This window comes from Nuphar pumila, chromosome 8 (assembly GCF_984573655.1).
Source record: "Nuphar pumila chromosome 8, dmNupPumi1.hap1.1, whole genome shotgun sequence".
In the NCBI taxonomy this organism is placed as follows: Eukaryota; Viridiplantae; Streptophyta; class Magnoliopsida; order Nymphaeales; family Nymphaeaceae; genus Nuphar; species Nuphar pumila.
Window position 1 is genome coordinate 95,807,698 of NC_143256.1, and position 18,192 is coordinate 95,825,889.

Sequence of the window (18,192 nt, forward strand, 5' to 3'; positions counted from 1 at the left end):
AATCTTACGTCAAAAAATACAATACAAGAGCCAATCCCTACTACCGTGTTGAACACATCCATTAGGATATAATTCGTCAAAACAGCCTCAAACCATGAGTTCCAACTGAGGGGTTCCTTACCCATGACAGTAACAAATACCTTCCCCCGGGCGAGAGTGTGTGCGTGTGTGTGTGAGCGTGTGTCTAATGTCTAGTCACTCTTTTTAACATTTTATTTGGAAAACAAAATATTACAAAAATAAGTTGCAAGTTCAAATTTTCTTGCAAAAGAAATATATTTTTTTTCAGATGAGCCAGCTCACGTAGGATTCGTGCTCATAGTGAGTCTGCTGAAACTTGGGTCAAGCTCACGAGGGTGTGAGCTCAAGTCCTGTATTAAGCAAAACAAGCTGAGGCAAGCTTTGGCCATTTAGTTTGTTTACCAGCCCTATAAACGCAAATAACTAGAGAGAGAGATTAACTACAACAAATTGTCTCATTAATTTTCTCAAAAGTAATTTTGTATAAGCCTTGATCCGACTCGAGGCTTATCAAAAGCCCATCATTGGTCCGTTGTGCAGACTATAACAAACAAGCAAAAGCAACATAACTATCCATTAGCATAAACTTTACAAATTGGTTAGCCAGAAGCAAGAACCCATTTGCAGGCACAAAAGCTTCAATCTCCTTGCTGATACGCATAAACATTAATAAAACCTTTTGTTGATCTAATTCCACCTCAAAATTTTGGTTCCATAACATAATACAACAGAAACCGATTAATATTTATATATCTTAACATACAAATTTTAGACATGGATGTTTTATAACAATGCAAACAAACAATTATAGATACATTATTACACTGGCTTACAATATTCACAGGGATCCAGAGAAAGGACGGATTTGAGACTTTTATGAAATCACAAAGTGTTTGCCCTTTCAGAAACTCTGCAGTTGCCAGAATTAAAGGTTACACTTAATCATAATGTTGACGCTCTTTTTGAATTGACTGGAATATTCTCGCCACGGACTCTGTCGCAGATCTAGCATTGTGTGGCACAACCTTGATCACCCGACTCTGATATTTGTTACTCTGTGCCTGTGCCCTGTCAGAGTTCTCCACCGAAGGAGTGAGGGGGGTGAATGGTAATGAGTCCCTTCCTTCAGATGCCTGACCAGCTGACTCACGGACCTTTTCACGACAACTGTTTGGAGTGCTTAAAGTGCTCCCTTGGAATTCACTGTCCTTCGAGGCCTGGAACTTCAAGATATGACAGGAGAATGTGTCGGCTTTCTGGCTAGACATGTTGCATGAGAGTCGAGAGCGCATGTTGACGTTAGCCTCTGAAGCAGAGAACTGCTCAGCTTCACCATGTAACAGGTTAGCAGGTGGTGCATTAGCTTGTTCAGAAGACATGCTGCCAGAAAGCATTGGGTTCATAGCATGAAGGCCATAAGGAGGAAGGTAGCTTGGAGCACCAGATAAAATCGCAACCCCACTCTGTTGATGTGATGGTTGCAACCCGTAAGCCTGATTAGCAATATCTCCCGCAACAGGAAGACTCAAAGGGGTGCAGGCACCATAAACTGGAGTCATGAAACCACCAGCTGGAGGACATGGGCCTGCAAAGGGCTTGTAGATAAGACCCTCCGAAGGAGACAAGACAGGGAGAAGCCATTGAGTACCCATAGGTGGAAAGCACCAAGCTGTATTTTTGCCATCGATGACCACAGGACCCTGTGAATGGTTAGCATTACAATGTCCATGACTTGATGCTTGATTCGCAAGTCCTTTGTTCATGATGCTATCAACAGAGGAGACAGGCTTCTCTGCAGAATTATCAGCTGAGAACTTGGCATTCTGGCTCAGTTTCAGTGACTCATCTTTCTGTTTCAGAGTTGATGGTTGCGGTCTTGAATTGCAATCCGCGAGCACTTTACTATCTGCTATCTTTTTTGTAGGAATTGTCAAGTATAGATCATCATCAAGTAATAGGTGTGGAGACCCAGCAAAGAACTTCTGAACCTGTTTAAGAAATAGTCAGCTTAGTGATCTGCATCAGAGAAGAAAAGAAAAACAACTAAACGAAGTTTATTTTTCTTTCCAATAAAACAATCAGGAAACAAGGTGAAGCAGTTGACCTTTATTAATCTATGCAATTCAAACACTTGAACAGAAAAGAGCCTCTGTTGACTGTCACAGAAGATGGAAAGATATTAGATCAGGTCTGCAAACTGTCCCACCACCAAAAAGAAGATCAAGAGGTTAACCAAAAATATCACTTAGACTGGTAGCCATAAACATAGTCATGAAGCCAAAACATCCAGAACCAAGGGTACTGCTATACAAAAAGGGCGATCAAAGTAAGAAATGCACATGACATTATTATGGGAAAGTTGGTGTTTCAGAACTTTTCTTATTGCTCAAAGAAAATAAAACTTGAAATCCTGGACAACAGTATAGCAGAAGCGCTCTGAAGGGCAACACGGGAATAACAAGGCATAGCAATGTAGTGACAATCAAATTAAAATAATCAATGTATAAACAGGGCCTTCTAAGGTGTTGTGTGCTCGAGTGAGAATCTCAATTCATCTTTAACTCCAACCACTCCTCTTGATTTCTGATTTGGAACAAGAAATTTGTTAAGTACATAGTTCCCAACTCTTTGTTTATCCATATGCAGAAGAAAGAGATTACCAGCTTATGAAGGAATAAAAATACAAATATAGCTCAGCATTAGAAATGTTGAAAAGTAGGACAGCATTAGCTCTAAATGTACCCACATTGCAGATAACAACACTTTGAAAACAGTATTCATTCTCAATAATACATTCCCATATAACACCCAACTATATGGCATTTTTGGTACAAAGAGCTGCTAGATGATTCAGTGGAATGGTAACAGTATCACCGTGGAATCCAGAATCCAGGTTCCATGTTTCTCGCAGATGGATAGTGCTGTCAAAACCCACAATTACTTTAACACATGAACCCAAAATACTTTTGTTTTATCCAACCCATCTCTCATCAGGCTCTCCATTCCTCAACGATAGCTGCGACCACTGTTGTCCTCTAGACTAATCTGGCCACGTTAATTGCACACCACAAATATGTTCCTAGCAATATCCTGTAACTTGTTTTAGAAAACATTCTTTCTTTGTCTGCATTTGTTTCATGCAACCTACCCCAGCGTGTCAAAAGTGATCTGATTAAGATTGCTTATTAACATCATAGACATGGATAGTCATACAGGATGACATGGACATGTTTGGTACAACATGAGTTGTATAAAGGACACAAGGACAACATTAAATTGGCATGGCCAAAAACACCCTGAAAAGCAACAACATTTTCAAAATACATGGTTACTTTGTGGGATAAAGTGTGAAGTTTGTTTTGAAGGGAAACAAAAAGTTACACAATTTTTCCAAGTAAAAAGGTGAAGTTTATATAAATTTCTGAAAACTTAAAATGACTTTTTTTACCCCAAAAACGTAACCATATATTTTCAAAATACAAATGCTTAAGGATGTAAATTTCTAAAAACTTAAAATGACTTTTTTACCCCAAAAACGTAACCATATATTTTCAAAATGCAAATGCTTAAGGATGTTTTGGTCAATCAGTTGAACACAGATAAAATAGACGATATATATATATATATATATATAGAGAGAGAGAGAGAGAGAGAGAGGTAGCTGGCTACCCCCATTCTATGCAGGTCAATGCACACGCACTGAAGGCCCACAAAAACGGCCTTTAGTGGTGGCGCGATCACTGCTAAAAGCACTTTTTACCCGTGCGTTATGCATTGTGGGCAGTCCATCGTCCATCACTTGAGATGGACAGCCCTGATGGGTAGGCTGCCCTAGGCAGCTACCCCTTCTATGAGAGAGAGAGAGAGGAAGGGATGGTCCACCCATCCACCCCTTGTACTCCCCTTCAAAGTCTCCATGTTAGATATGTTTTTTTAGCAAAACTGACCATATGGATGTGATCTCCATGGTTGAAAACATATGAATCAGCTCTTGAATCAAACTTTTTTGATGTGTAGGTAGGATTTTACAAGGATCCAAAAATCAACGGTTTTGAAATTTTGGAAATTTTCTATGTTATAAAATCTTGCCTACACATCAAAAAACTTTGATCCAAGAGTCTATTTATATGTTTCACCATGAAAATCACATCTATACAGTTGAAAATATATGGTTACGTTTTATGTGTGTGAGAGAGAGGAAGGTAGCTGCCTACCCCCATTCTATGCAGGTCAATGCGCACGCACTGAAGGCCTGCAAAAACGGCCTTTAGCGGTGGCGCGATCACTGCTAAAAGCACTTTTTACCCGTGCAGTATGCATTGTGGGCAGTCCATCGACCATCACTTGAGATGGACGGCCCTGATGGGTAGGCAGCCTTAGGCAGCTACCCCTTCTATGTGTGTGTGTGAGAGAGAGAGAGAGAGAGAGGAGGGGATGGTCCACCCATCCACCCCTTGTACTCCCCTTCAAAGTCTGAATGTTAGATATGTTTTTTTAGCAAAACTGACCATATGGATGTGATCTCCATGGTTGAAAACATATGAATCAGCTCTTGAATCAAACCTTTTTTATGTGTAGGTAGGTGTAAACACTCCAGAACCTATTATTGAAGCCCTAGATGCCAAAGAAGAATAACCTTACCCCTATGTACCTTGGTGTGCATGGTAGGAGAGTCCCAAGGATGAGCATGAAAGCAATAACAGCAGTCCATGAACAGAAAACACCTCATTCTTAAAAAAAGCAATAGCTTCTTCCCACTCCTTTGAGTTTTCATGGCAGTTGAAGAGTGAAATGTTTGACATCCCTTCATGTTGGGCCTTCTAACCAAGTCCCTACACTGTTTACAAGTTTGTCGTTTTTTACCACAATATGAGCATCTTAATTCACATTCTCATTATTATCAAGCACCACATGTCTCCCTTACTTCTCTCATACTCTTGAACAAACTTGAAGCACTCGCAAGAATCAGCCTCTCATTGTTACTCTTGTAAATTGCCTAAAACAACCTTCTTCCCTTTGAAGAAGAGAATATATTGCTCCTAGGGAAGGTGTCTGTTAGTATCGCAAACAGTTGGCTTTAATGATTTGTACTCCAAGCCAACGTCCCGGAAGACCACGACCAACATAATTTAGTTTAGTCACTTAAAGATCTCTCCCCTCGTTTAGGCCTAATTTTATCCAGTCTCATGCTCTTTTGTGGCATTGCATTTATCTTCGTAGAGAAGGTGTCTCTTCATATCCCGAATTGTTGGCTTTAATGGATTCATACTCCAAGTCAATAGCCCAAAGAAAATCAAAGACCTTTCAAAATCTTCATTCCATAATTTCATCCATGTAGGACATTAGTGGTTTGGCAATGCATCCACTTATCCCACAAGGCTACAACCAGCATAATTTAGTCTAGTAGTTACTTAAAGTCTACCCCCCTCATTTAGGCCTAATCTTATAAACAATCTCATACTCGACATTCTTTTTCTCTTTGTTGTTTTTTTTTGGGGGCATAAGCTTCATATACAACATCCAATAATACTATTGTGGTTTTGCAATAAATAAAAGATTTATGCCTAGTCTAATGGTAAACAACTATCCATACTTGCAAAAGGAGTGTGCATCCCTCAGCAGATGTCTTTTAATTGTGTCATTCACATAGATTAAAACATATAGGTTTTTAAAAATGGAAAAAAGAAAAAAAGAAAAATTGCATGCTCTACCTTGAGACCTGTTGGCCCACAAACATTTCCCCTCAAGGCTATTTGCAACCAACTAAAGAGATGCCTGTAAATAAATATATAAGAAACTAAACAAATCCAACAAACATTCTTCAACATTTCTTCAAGAACTTCATAAGCTCCCCTCCATTTTGGTGTGAACAAAAAGATGACTTATATTGCAGCCAAACAAGACTGACACAAGTCACTTTATGGCCCTTAAACTATAATCATTTCAACTTTCGATGTAAAACTCGAGATTTTTCTTTGGCAATTAAATTGAATAAATGATGATTTTTTTTTATGTATCTATGACTTAAGTGCAAATTCTTGACTTTTTTAAAATTCTTGAATTTCTTGATTTTCTTTATTTCAACTAATTATGAAATTCAGTCTCAAGTTATGAAGAACATTACAAGAATGATTGTAAAATTTAAAATATGTGAACTAAACAAGAAAGTAAATGATTTTAAATTATGGATATTGAATTCAGATCTAAATCCTACCATTCGGATCCAATATGAATTTGATGTAATATTTTGGATTGGATCTAATTTAAAATGTCAATTGGATCAAATACTAATGGACAGGACCTTCATATGGGACGACTTATATGGACCCCATTTGGATCCAAGAGTCCATGTAGTTTAAATCTCATTTGGTTCTAATTGAAAAAAAATAATTAGGACTTTATTTGAGAAATTAGATTTTTTTCAAAAATTAATTAAATTATTAATTAAGAGATTAAAGAGCCCACACCTCTTAGATTAATTAGATAATCTAGATATTTGTTAGTGGTTAGCATGTGCAAAAGTCAAACACGCATAGTCCTAACTAACTAGAGTTTTAAATAAGTTGATAAACTAACAAGGAAAGGAGGTTCTAAAGAGTTAGAGGTTGATCTAAGTTACGACTCCTCCCCTTCCACATGTTTTTGGAGGGGAGAGTTCTAACCAAGTTAGAACTTTGGGCCAGGTGAAAGGGTTATATAAACCCCCTCCCACACGCCCCTCTCATTCACTCTCTCTATCTCTCTCTTTCCTTTCTTTTTCATCTTTTCTTCTTCCTCCTCTCCTATTCATGCCTAGGAGGTCTGGAGTGTGTGCCTTGAGCAACCATTAAACTCACATATTTCTAGGTGGTGGTGTGGGCGAGAATATCGGATCACCCGATTTCCTTTCGGTTTAGTGATCTATCGATTCTTTCATGTAAGATTTACTTAATTGCTGCTTTGTACATACACCAAGCATGCATATGTGTATAATATATTATTTCAGAGGTGTATTTGCATTATTAGATCAGTCATACACGTTGTCTTTTTTGAAGATATTGCTTATTTGGATTTGCAAAACACGAATCATGGGGTTTTCATAAAAACGTTTTTGAAAGGCATATCTAAATATGGTTTCATTGTTGAATCAGGTTAGATGTAGCCATAACATTTTTCTTTTTGGTGATATCCATAAGTTAGTCCTTTTGAAATCCGGTTGAATCCAAAATACTGAAGTTTCAAAGGTTTTGTGGGCTCAAAATAGTTTTTAGCAAAAATGTTTTCTGAGAAACTCTTATTTGAGATGATTGTTATATTTTCCCGATCAGTTTCAAAAATAATTTTGTATCTCCGAGAATATCAGTCCAAAAACTTCAAATAAAAATATTGGGGTAATCTACACATCTAAGGCTTAATTTTAGCATCTTGTTTTACTCGATTTGGATCAATTTTGAGGAAGAAATGTTCATCCTAACAGAGCTCTAGTTTTAGGCTCTGGTTACAAAACTATTTCGACCTATCTTTTTGAAAGGTATAGAAGCCTAAACAAAATCACTCTAAATAAATTATGAAAAATTTAGGTGAAGTCTAACATATAATACAAGACGGTGTAAAAAGGGTTTTGCCAAAAATGTTTTCTATAAATCTCAAGAAATTCTTTAATCTGATTTTTTTTTTGCAGTTTACAAAATCTGGTTTACAACTCTATTATAACAGGGTTCAGTAGAGGAATTTTTATTATTTTTATACTCATGATTTTAAAGATTGGTTTGTTGGATTGTGTTCCTGACAGGTAAAGATAGTCATAGTAAAAATATAATGGCTAAATATGCGATCTACAATTTTTGATGGATTTTGTAAAAATGGGTTATTAGGGATCCAAATTTCCTTGATAACTTATACATGTGATTAGGCATTAACGTGTATGAATTTTGTTGTTTCATTATTTTCCTGTCATGTTCTACATATTATCAGTATTAAGACATCTTACTGAATCGTGAACATAGACCTAAACACTGAGAAAGATCCGAATTTGTGCAGGGTGTGTTTAGAAAATACTGCAAAAGTTTGTCTGCTATGTGAATTTACTGTTTTGGTTGATTTCAAAGAATTGTATTTTCATATGTATGATTGTGCTCATCATGTGTAGCTTGTTAAATAACTGAAATCATATTTGATTGGATAGAAATCGAATGTTTTGTATTGAGAAAATCAAAACCCTGATTTCTCATAAATCAATTTAAGGTTTTGGGCTCTTTCCTTGGAATTCGATTCCTATAAATTCATATGTTGTTGGGGTTTGATTTTTTTTAAGTCATTTGCATCATGAACTGAATTAAATTATGTGGATTTACCTTGTGCAAGCTTTGCTACAACTGAACATAATTAAAAAGAGTCTTCCGATTTGGGCTTATGAGAGCCTTTACCGGAAAACCGACTTGTATATTTTTTGTTATGAGTTAGTTGTAATAAACTCATTGATTCAATTTGTTATCATTGATGTTTTAATTAGGTCTGATATAATTTGAAGTACTAAAAATCAATACATTAATCAGAGTCATGTAGATTTGCTCGATAAGGGTTTATGGGAGCTCTTATCGGGAAAATCGGGTTTTATGTTTTAATGTTTTCTTCAAAATTTTCATAAATTTAATTTTGAATTATATCAAATCTAATGTAAATATTTATAATTGAGATGAAGGCAAGTTAAATCATAATTGGTAAGTTATGGTTTTGGTGTAAGGATGCCCTGTTTCAGAGAAATAAGCTCCTACACAAATTTTGATTGATGATAATGATTAAATTCATTCATGACAGTTTGACTTTATTTATTTTCATGATAAATTGAGCATGATTATGATCTTAAATGAATGTGAATATGAATCAGGACATGTTTTATTGTAATATGATTGGCAAAACATGTTTGGGGTGTTGTGGTTTTGGACTACTCTAGCCATGGGACCTGAATAACTTAAGAGTGATTTAAATTGTGATTCATAGAATGATATATATTTGTGATGATGATGCATGTTGATTTCTATTCATTGAAATTATGTGATACTTCATGAATAACTGTTAAATAGCATATTTACATGATTCATTGTCTATGAGAATGCATGTGGTGCTATGTGATGCAGTATTTATAAAATGCAAAAAAGATGATAAAAATCTCATAGAGTTGATTTTTATTCATTGAAATTATGTGATATTGCATGAATAATTGTTAAATAGCATGTTTACATGATTCATTGTCTATGAGAATGCATGTGGTGTTATGTGATGCAGTATTTGTGAAACTGTAAGGTGATAGAAATCTCGTAGGGTTGTATGGGCATATGGGTGCTCAATAAAATGCTGAATTAAGGTAGAAAGAAAACCATGTGATGACAAAGTACTAACGTAAATGGTAGTTGGATTTACCCAAGGCCTAATTAATAAGATAACCTTGAGCAAGATTTCGGGTACGCCTTTACCGAAGTGTACTTAACTGGAATGGTCTTTGGTCTACTTTAAAGAGGGTAGGCGATATGAAACTTTCTGGGCTCTTTTCTTTTTATGCTTCGAGGGGCAATCCCTTGATGGCCCCAACCTAGAGAATTTAGGGGGGCTAAGACTGCCAAAATTTATCTTAGGTGGGTATGTCCCTGGGTCTTCTGCAGAAGTTAGTGATCGGTCACCATTATGGCTGAAAGCCATGCCCTAGACAGTGTCTCTCAGCGTAATGCCGCTCCTGGAAAATGACTCAATCAGTTACTCAAAAAATTAAGATACATAGCATAATAAACACCCGAGTAGTTTAGTCTGTTTCGTAGAGGGCCTACGCATACCCGATAGGTTTTTTGGTAATCAAGTGAAAACTTAAAATAACTGCTCACTTTATTTTTTTACAATTTTATTATTTGTTCATATGATTATGTGAATGCATCTATGTGATTAAATGTCCTGAATTTGAAATATATTGTTGTTATGCATGCCTGAAATGAGATACTATGATTGTACATATCTTGAAAATATGAATTCTTGAACTTTACTATTTAGTAATTCAATTGCATATTTAATGTTGAATTTTGTATAATATGATTGATACATGTCAGTGTATTGTATATTTGCATTATATCTTACTCACTCTTCAAAGTCTCATGTTTTCAAAATAAAATGTTTTTCAAGTAACAAGTGATCTGATAGAGCGGATGCAGGACACAACAGGGGTGCCGTGTGAGATCGATAATTTTGGGATCCCGGAGGCTATTTGTCAAACTTTAATTTAATATTATTTGATTAATTATGGATATTTAGACAAATGCATAAATGGTTTGTTAATTAGATAGATTGTTCAATATTTCAATTAATTTCTTCTATATATGGTCGAATGTGTGTGCTTCAGAATGTAATGAGTCCGAGAGGTTTAACCAAAAATCCTGAATGTTTAACTGATTTCAAATCAATATTTTTCGTTGTTTTTTCAACACAAATAAAAAAATGGTTTATGTCATTTGAATGCCTTTTTTCTCAAACTTTGTTTTAAGGAGCTATTAAATGTCGGTACATGGGCAAACTGACTCTTTAAAACTTAATTCAGTTAATGCAATGTCAATGATGAATAATTTAAATTAATGATTCTTTTATGTAATGTCTTTGATCGGTTTGTTAATGGTGATTATGTACTAAATCTGGTACTAGGAAGCTAAGACACGCTCACGCTCAGGAAAGCCGTCTAGTGCTTGGTATGGTTAGAATGTGTTCGTTGGTGAGACCGTTGCATTATTACATATTAGAAAACAAATTGATATTTTTGGATTAAAATTTGTTGGAGCGTTACATTCGAGATAGAAAAGCAGATTCATAATTTCATAACTGACTAAAAAACCCAAATATAGAGCTCAAAAATTCACTAAATCATCCTCATAACAACAATACCAACCTGGATGAAAGGGTGAAGACTCAAGATAGTTGGTCTTCAGGAAATGATGTCAAGCAGTAAGTGGGGCATAAAACTACAACGGTCGCTAGAGATGAAATAGGTCATGGTTGCATTGATAGCGTGATGCATTTGATAGGTCATAACGATGGTTGCTGAAAGAAGAGAAACAAGGAAGAAGACGAAGAGTGTGCACACAGAGACACACAGGATAGAATACATGTATCCTGTGTCACATAGGTGCGGGTGTGGCACTTTAAAAAAACCTGGGTGCGGGAGTGTGGGGAGGATATATATATAATTTTTAACAATTTTAAGTTAACACGTATAATTGTGTGCATTTATGTATTTATATATATATATATATATATATATATAATATAGATAAAAATGGACTTGATTAGTGTTAACTAAATCTACTTTTGGATAGAAATGGACCTCAGTGTGGTTGACTTCACCTAACACAAAGGAAGTTGTGTCCACGCGGGTGTGGTGCCCTGTTAGAAGAGTCTGCGTGACATAGCATGTATCTCATTAGGATCATTTTCAACGAGGTTTTAGTGTGATTATACAACACAAGTATGGACCAAACATTAAATGTAATACTTGACAAGAAATTACCCTTATCTTCAGCATCACTAAATCAAGTTCATCATGGAAAGAGGACACACATTGAAAAGACCAGCATTTAAAAGACTGAAAACAAGAGATGGAAGATCTATTAAGTCTAAAAAAGTAGGTCCGGTACTTATTAACTGGAGTCGGAATAAAGATTAGGAAAATCATGTAGACAATATGGAAAACAAAAAATTTCTTGACATTTTTTATAAAAACTTGAATGAAAATATTACTATATTTTTTTATACAAATATGCAAGTATGTACTCCATGTATTAAAATAATTCAATTAAGATCATACGAAGGTATAACAAAAAGCTCATCACCAAAAGCAGTAAAAGAACACGATATAATAATGTATCATCTAGAGGTTTTTGACCTTTTCTCTTTCCATTTCTCGTGTTATTTTTAGAAAATATAGAGCAGCAGATGGCTTTTGGCACTCTACAATATCAAGTATATAAAACAGTTGTAGAATCCCATGTTTTTCTCCCTTTTTAAAGTTTTTCCCAAAAGATGATACAATTGGAAATTAGTAACAATTCGAAAGTGGTGATTTTTACCTTTTCCTACTGTTTTTATGAGCTAACTGGTTTTTTTAGAAATCGGATTGGCTATTCTCTTAAATTGGGACGGACTGGTAAAAGTAGGCTGATCCAGCCCAATTTTTACAACATTCATGTAGGATCAAGGCTTCATCTATCTCAACATTCCAAATAGAACTGTCAAGACACCAAAGCAACATGTGCAATGTTGATGTTAAGTTTGACCTTGTTCATTTTTCTTCTCTCCATGTCCAGAAAACCTTCCACTTGATCCTTCCAAGGAGAAGTTGGATTCCCTGGTGACGTATAACATATACATTAATTATAAAAAAAAAAATTCTTAAGAAGTCGAGTCAACTATATACTTAGCTCTTATAATCTTTGAAATTATCCCAATCTTTATATTGAGAATCTTACACACAGGCACTTTATTTAGGTCCATCTTCCCATTCTAATACCTACCAATAATTCAATACATATTATAAGCCCACAAATAGATATTGAAATATGGAGTTAAAATAAAGACCATATTTGATGATATGGTCTTTATTGTTTTTATGAGCTAACTGGTTTTTTTAGAAATCGGATTGGCTATTTTCTTAAATTGGGACGGACTGGTAAAAATAGGCTGATCCAGCCCAATTTTTACAACATTCATGTAGGATCAAGGCTTCATCTATCTCAACATTCCAAATAGAACTGTCAAGACACCAAAGCAACATGTGCAATGTTGATGTTAAGTTTGACCTTGTTCATTTTTCTTCTCTCCATGTCCAGAAAACCTTCCACTTGATCCTTCCAAGGAGAAGCTGGATTCCCTGGTGACGTATAACATATACATGAATTATAAAAAAAAAAATCTTAAGAAGTCGCGTCAACTATATACTTAGCTCTTATAATCTTTGAAATTATCCCAATCTTTATATTGAGAATCTTACACACAGGCACTTTATTTAGGTCCATCTTCCCATTCTAATACCAACCAATAATTCAATACATATTATAAGCCCACAAATAGATATTGAAATATGGAGTTAAAATAAAGACCATATTTGATGATATGGTCTTTATTGTTTTTATGAGCTAACTGGTTTTTTTAGAAATCGGATTGGCTATTTTCTTAAATTGGGATGGAATGGTAAAAATAGGCTGATCCAGCCCAATTTTTACAACATTCATGTAGGATCAAGGCTTCATCTATCTCAACATTCCAAATAGAACTGTCAAGACACCAAAGCAACATGTGCAATGTTGATGTTAAGTTTGACCTTGTTCATTTTTCTTCTCTCCATGTCCAGAAAACCTTCCACTTGATCCTTCCAAGGAGAAGCTGGATTCCCTGGTGACGTATAACATATACATGAATTATAAAAAAAAAACTTAAGAAGTCGCGTCAACTATATACTTAGCTCTTATAATCTTTGAAATTATCCCAATCTTTATATTGAGAATCTTATCATGCGCACATATCTTATTTCAAAGGAACCTCATAAGTGCATGCATCACACAGGCACTTTATTTAGGTCCATCTTCCCATTCTAATACCTACCAATAATTCAAAACATATTATAAGCCCACAAATAGATATTGAAATATGGAGTTAAAATAAAGACCATATTTGATGATATGATTTAACGATGTAAAGGAACAGCCATAGACTAGGCAGATGGCTCATTTCAAATGCATCTACACAAAAAAGACAGCTAGATGACTTTGTTTAAATTCATATAACATGATAAACTTATCAAATATACAAATGCTTCAAAAGGAGGCCCAAAAAGTGCATCCTGGCCCCTCCAACCATCATTTGTATGCACAAAAGTAGCAGAAAGGAACTAGAAAAAGATAGAACTAGTAGAACAGCTCATGCACCTTTTCACAGTCATAACGCTTTCTACATACAATCAACAATTAATCCTAGATGTTTAATGAAGTTGTAAGAAATAGAAATTCAGATGACGCATAACAAGCATGAGTATCACATTTGCACAAGAAATAGCATATATCACAGCATCGTCAACCCCAAAATTATTGAGCTCCATACACTAGGAAATGTCTAAAACACAAACAAGGCATTCAAAGTTTAAATTTCAAGTTTGAACCATACACGTCTTGCCGTCTGCATGCATTTGAAACTCTAATACATGTCTGATGATACTATGAAACTCGAGTTATTCCATAAAAAGTACAAAAACAGTTTTAGAAACATGTCAGAAGAAATCTTAATTAGAACTACTAAAAAGGGACATCTATAGAGTGGCAGGTTGAGCCTGCAATTAGACAAATCTGAAAATGCAAATGGTTGGCAGAAATTTGGCACTCACTTCAGTATTGCTCTTCTGGCTTTCCAGAATTGCTTTGGACCGATTAACCCTACAACATCATCGGGAGATATTTCCAGGCCAGAAACTGAGTCCACCATGGATGTCTCAGATACATCATCATTTCTGTCCATTTCATCTGGTTGCAGTTTATCATTTGTGTTCTTCTCAGTTGGACTTTCATGTCTATTTTCAGGTGATTCTCTGGACCTGTGTTCACTTCTTAACCTCAAAAACTCTTCTCTTTCTGGAACATCAGCATCGGTCTTGCATCTGATCTTAGTTGAAGCTTCATCACTGCATCTGTTGTCACCTGACAGCAGTCCAGCTTTAGACTCTGAATGAAGGGCTGCTTTGTTACACATATCACCATCATTTAAGGAACCACTTAAGCAGTCTTGATTCATCGTGCTTTTCATACATCTAGGTTGTTCTGAAAGTATTTCTTTTGTATTTGGAGATGTAATTTTCTTGATGGAGTCTATAATGGGTACCGTTCCATTTTGCTTTTCTTCAGATCGACCTTTTCCATAAAGTTCACCAGGCTGTATCGATTTTCTATCTGTACTATTTGATCTTTTTGCTGATTTATCTTCAGGCTTCCACAGTTGGGCCGAATAGTTGCAGCTACTAATTTCATGTTTTTGGGGACTACTAACTGCAGTAGCAGTGAAATGCCCACTAAGATCTTCTTTCTCTTTATTCACACTTGATGCAATTCCTGAGTCAGCAAACGTGGGGACCCGAAAATCGTCCTCATCCCTGATCTTTATACCACCCAAATCCCTTTTATTGGAGATCTCATGTGGATAAAGAGAAGTACATTCGACAGCTGAGGATGGATGACCAGTGACAATTGATGCCTTATTACACATGTTCTTCACAAATTTTGATTCCAAAATGACAGATGCTGCATTAGCATTTATCCCATCAGACGAACGAGAGTGGACCTTGTCAGTTGAATAGGATGGACCTTGCTGGACATAAAATGATGTAAATAGACTTCGCTCATGATCACAACCCTAAACAAAGGGCAACCATATTCGAAAACCAGATGTTCAAAAATGTAACAGGATCAAGTAACAGAAAGGCATCTTATGGAATGGCAATACCAAAATCCTCTTGACATGCAGCATGAAAACGGACTATACGCTCACATGGGAGGATAAAGAACAGGTTCCTTCATAACTAATTAGGAGGGGGTTTTCATTATATTTGTATATAGAGAACTTCAAAATCGAGCATTAACACCCATAAAAACATCCCAAATTATTCACTAAATTCAGTACCAGAGAGAGAGAGAGATGAAACATGCCTATTATCCGCCAAGCTCCCAAAGGAAGATAGGCAACAAAGAAGAAGCACATCGTAATACGAATTCAGAGTAATAGATCAATAAAGAGGACAGGCACCAACATTAACAACACCGCACAATTTCATCCGAATTCTCAATGAACATAATTGAAGGAAAGAACTACTACCATCATTAAAATCCAAGATGAATATGAATGCAGAGGTAGAACAACAAAGACAGGTACCAACATTAACAACATGCACAATTTCCCCCAAATTCACTACGAATTGAAGAAACAATCCATGTCATCATAAAAAATCATGACCATGATAAAAATTCAGGGTAAGAGAACACAAAAGAGACAGTTACCAACATTAACAACACGCACGCTGCCCTCCCCCAAATTCAATGAGGAAACAGATTCGTGACGATTATACAGATTCAGAATGCACCTTCCCCCAAATTCTCAACGAACAAATTTGACGAAACGGAATCATACCATCATAAAATTCCGTGACAAAAAAACAAAACCAAAAATGGTTGAGATCAACATTTCAGAAACAAGAAACAACCCACTCTGCCCCAAAATTCGCAACGTCCAAATTTGAAAAAAACAGAACCCCAACATCATCGTCCACCTTTAGAAAGATAAACAAAAATCAGAAACAAGGGCACCAACATGAGATTTTCAATAGGAGGAATAATAAAACGAAGAGGAAAAAGACGCGAATTTGTGGAAGACGCGTGGTTCACCTGGCTGGAGGACGCAGAAGGGAAGAGAGTGCCGTTGTTATGAAGGGGGATGGGCACCGACCCAGCGGAGGAGCTGAACCGCTGGGAGGGGATGCTGAGCTGCTCGTAGAGAGCCATCTTGTTCCTTGGGGGAGCCCTCGGCCCCCCCTTGTCTGCAGTGTCATTGACGTGCAGCCGAGGGAAGAGAGGGCCCATCAATTTCTCCCCCTCTCTCCCTTCTTCCTTCCCACCCTTCATTCTTCTTCTTCTTCTTCTTCTTCTTCTTCTTCTTTGACCGCCTAAACAAGAAGAACCCACAAAACGAAGCCCGTGTCCATAGAATCTAAGGAACAAAAGGATGGCGGTGAGAGAGAGGAGATAATATCTAGAGAGAGAGAGGACCAGTGAGGTGGGTTGGAAAGATGGGATTCAGGGGAGGGGGACAGGGGGTGGCTGAAGCTGTTTTACAATGCCACGTGGGATGCTCATCCTCTACACGTTGCACAAAAAACGTGTTTTTTGGAGAGAGAAGTATCTGACCTGCCTGTCCAAGCGCCTAGAGAGACCATTGTGTCGAGTTGGTCCTATAAAAAAAGATTGCTTTGCAATAAAGAAACAAATTGGGTGGCATCATTTTGGTCCGTTTTAGAGATGGGAGGTATTTCCTTGATTTGCTGTTAAAAAAACAGGATGTTTGTTCCATCTAAGTAGATAAAACCATGTATCGGTATGATTGTTTGGAATTCACTAGTTTTTTTTAAGTCCAGCTTGGGTTTGGTGGACCTCTACCAGAACAACAGCCGCCCCCAATGAGACAGAGGGATTCAATCCTGGGCACCCCCAATGAGTTTCAAACTATGGTTGTCCCATATCATGTGGCAAAGAAAGACCACCCCTAACCAAGAAGGCAGATCTTGGAGTAAAACTATAATTTGTTAAAAATTATGAAAAAATGATTGTTTCTCAAAATGGCCTATAATTTCTTTAATATGCCCTATATCTAAAATTACAAATAGCCAATTTTGTTAGGACTTTTTTGTCATTCACATGTGATATATCGGTATGCTCGTCGGATATCACAAACTCTCACTTAAAAGGAGGTATACACGCTTTTTTTTGTGAACATCACGAAGTTCATATAATCATATTTATGAACATCGTATTATACCCAAACCTTGAAACTTCGCAAATACCTGACTAAGTTTGCATATATAATATGAAGTTTGCAAATTTATTTTGCAGAGTTTCACATCCTCGCAATTGGTTATTGTTCATGAATAATTTTGTGAACTTTCTCATCCTCGCAAATATTGGTCATTATTCACCTATTATTTTATATAAACTTTCTTATTTTCATAAATATTTATCTTTTTTACCTATTATTTTATATGAACTTTCTCATCCTCGTAAATATTGGTCATTTTTACCTATTATTTTTGCAAATTTTCATTTTCTCGCAATTATACAGTTTTACATGCTCAAATCAAATTTATAATATTTACACAATTCACTTTCTTATAATTATAATTTATAATTAAAATATGTAAATATAAAAATAATATATTATATTCAAATTCACAACACTTACATAATTCACATGTTTGCAATTACAATCTACATAATTAAAATCTATAATTACAATTTCATAAAATTTAGAATGATTTATAATTACATTCCTGTAGCGTCCCTAAAAAATCTAACTTTTAAAACTTGGATCTAGATTTGTTTCTTTTATGCACTTGTAAAACATTAAACTTTTACTGTT

General features: G+C 35.9%; 1 protein-coding gene across 2 annotated transcripts; it reads right to left on the bottom strand.

Annotated features, from left to right (window-relative positions):
• Positions 1-746: 746 nt before the first annotated feature.
• Positions 747-16,864, bottom strand: LOC149830027 (ELF3-like protein 2). Of its 2 annotated transcripts, none has more exons than XM_090016267.1 (4): positions 16,449-16,864; positions 14,405-15,378; positions 2,126-2,177; positions 747-2,009 (listed from the first exon to the last, which is right to left on the bottom strand). In XM_090016267.1, the coding sequence occupies exons 1-4, from the start codon at positions 16,683-16,685 to the stop codon at positions 960-962; spliced, it is 2,313 nt and encodes a 770-aa protein (XP_089872393.1). In that variant the 5' UTR covers positions 16,686-16,864; the 3' UTR covers positions 747-959. The 2 variants fall into 2 exon arrangements, with proteins under 2 accessions (XP_089872393.1, XP_089872392.1); XM_090016266.1 differs by having other exon boundaries at positions 14,405-15,423.
• Positions 16,865-18,192: the final 1,328 nt, after the last annotated feature.

Coding starts and splice junctions, on each gene's coding strand:
- LOC149830027 (XM_090016266.1), bottom strand. CDS start 16,685: ATGAAGGGTGGGAAGGAAGAAGGGAGAGAGGGGGAGAAATTGATGGGC. Junction 15,424..16,448: donor CTTCTGCGTCCTCCAGCCAG/GTGAACCACGCG, acceptor CCCTTTGTTTAG/GGTTGTGATCATGAGCGAAG. Junction 2,178..14,404: donor GCCAGAAGAGCAATACTGAA/GTGAGTGCCAAA, acceptor CTTCTGTGACAG/TCAACAGAGGCTCTTTTCTG.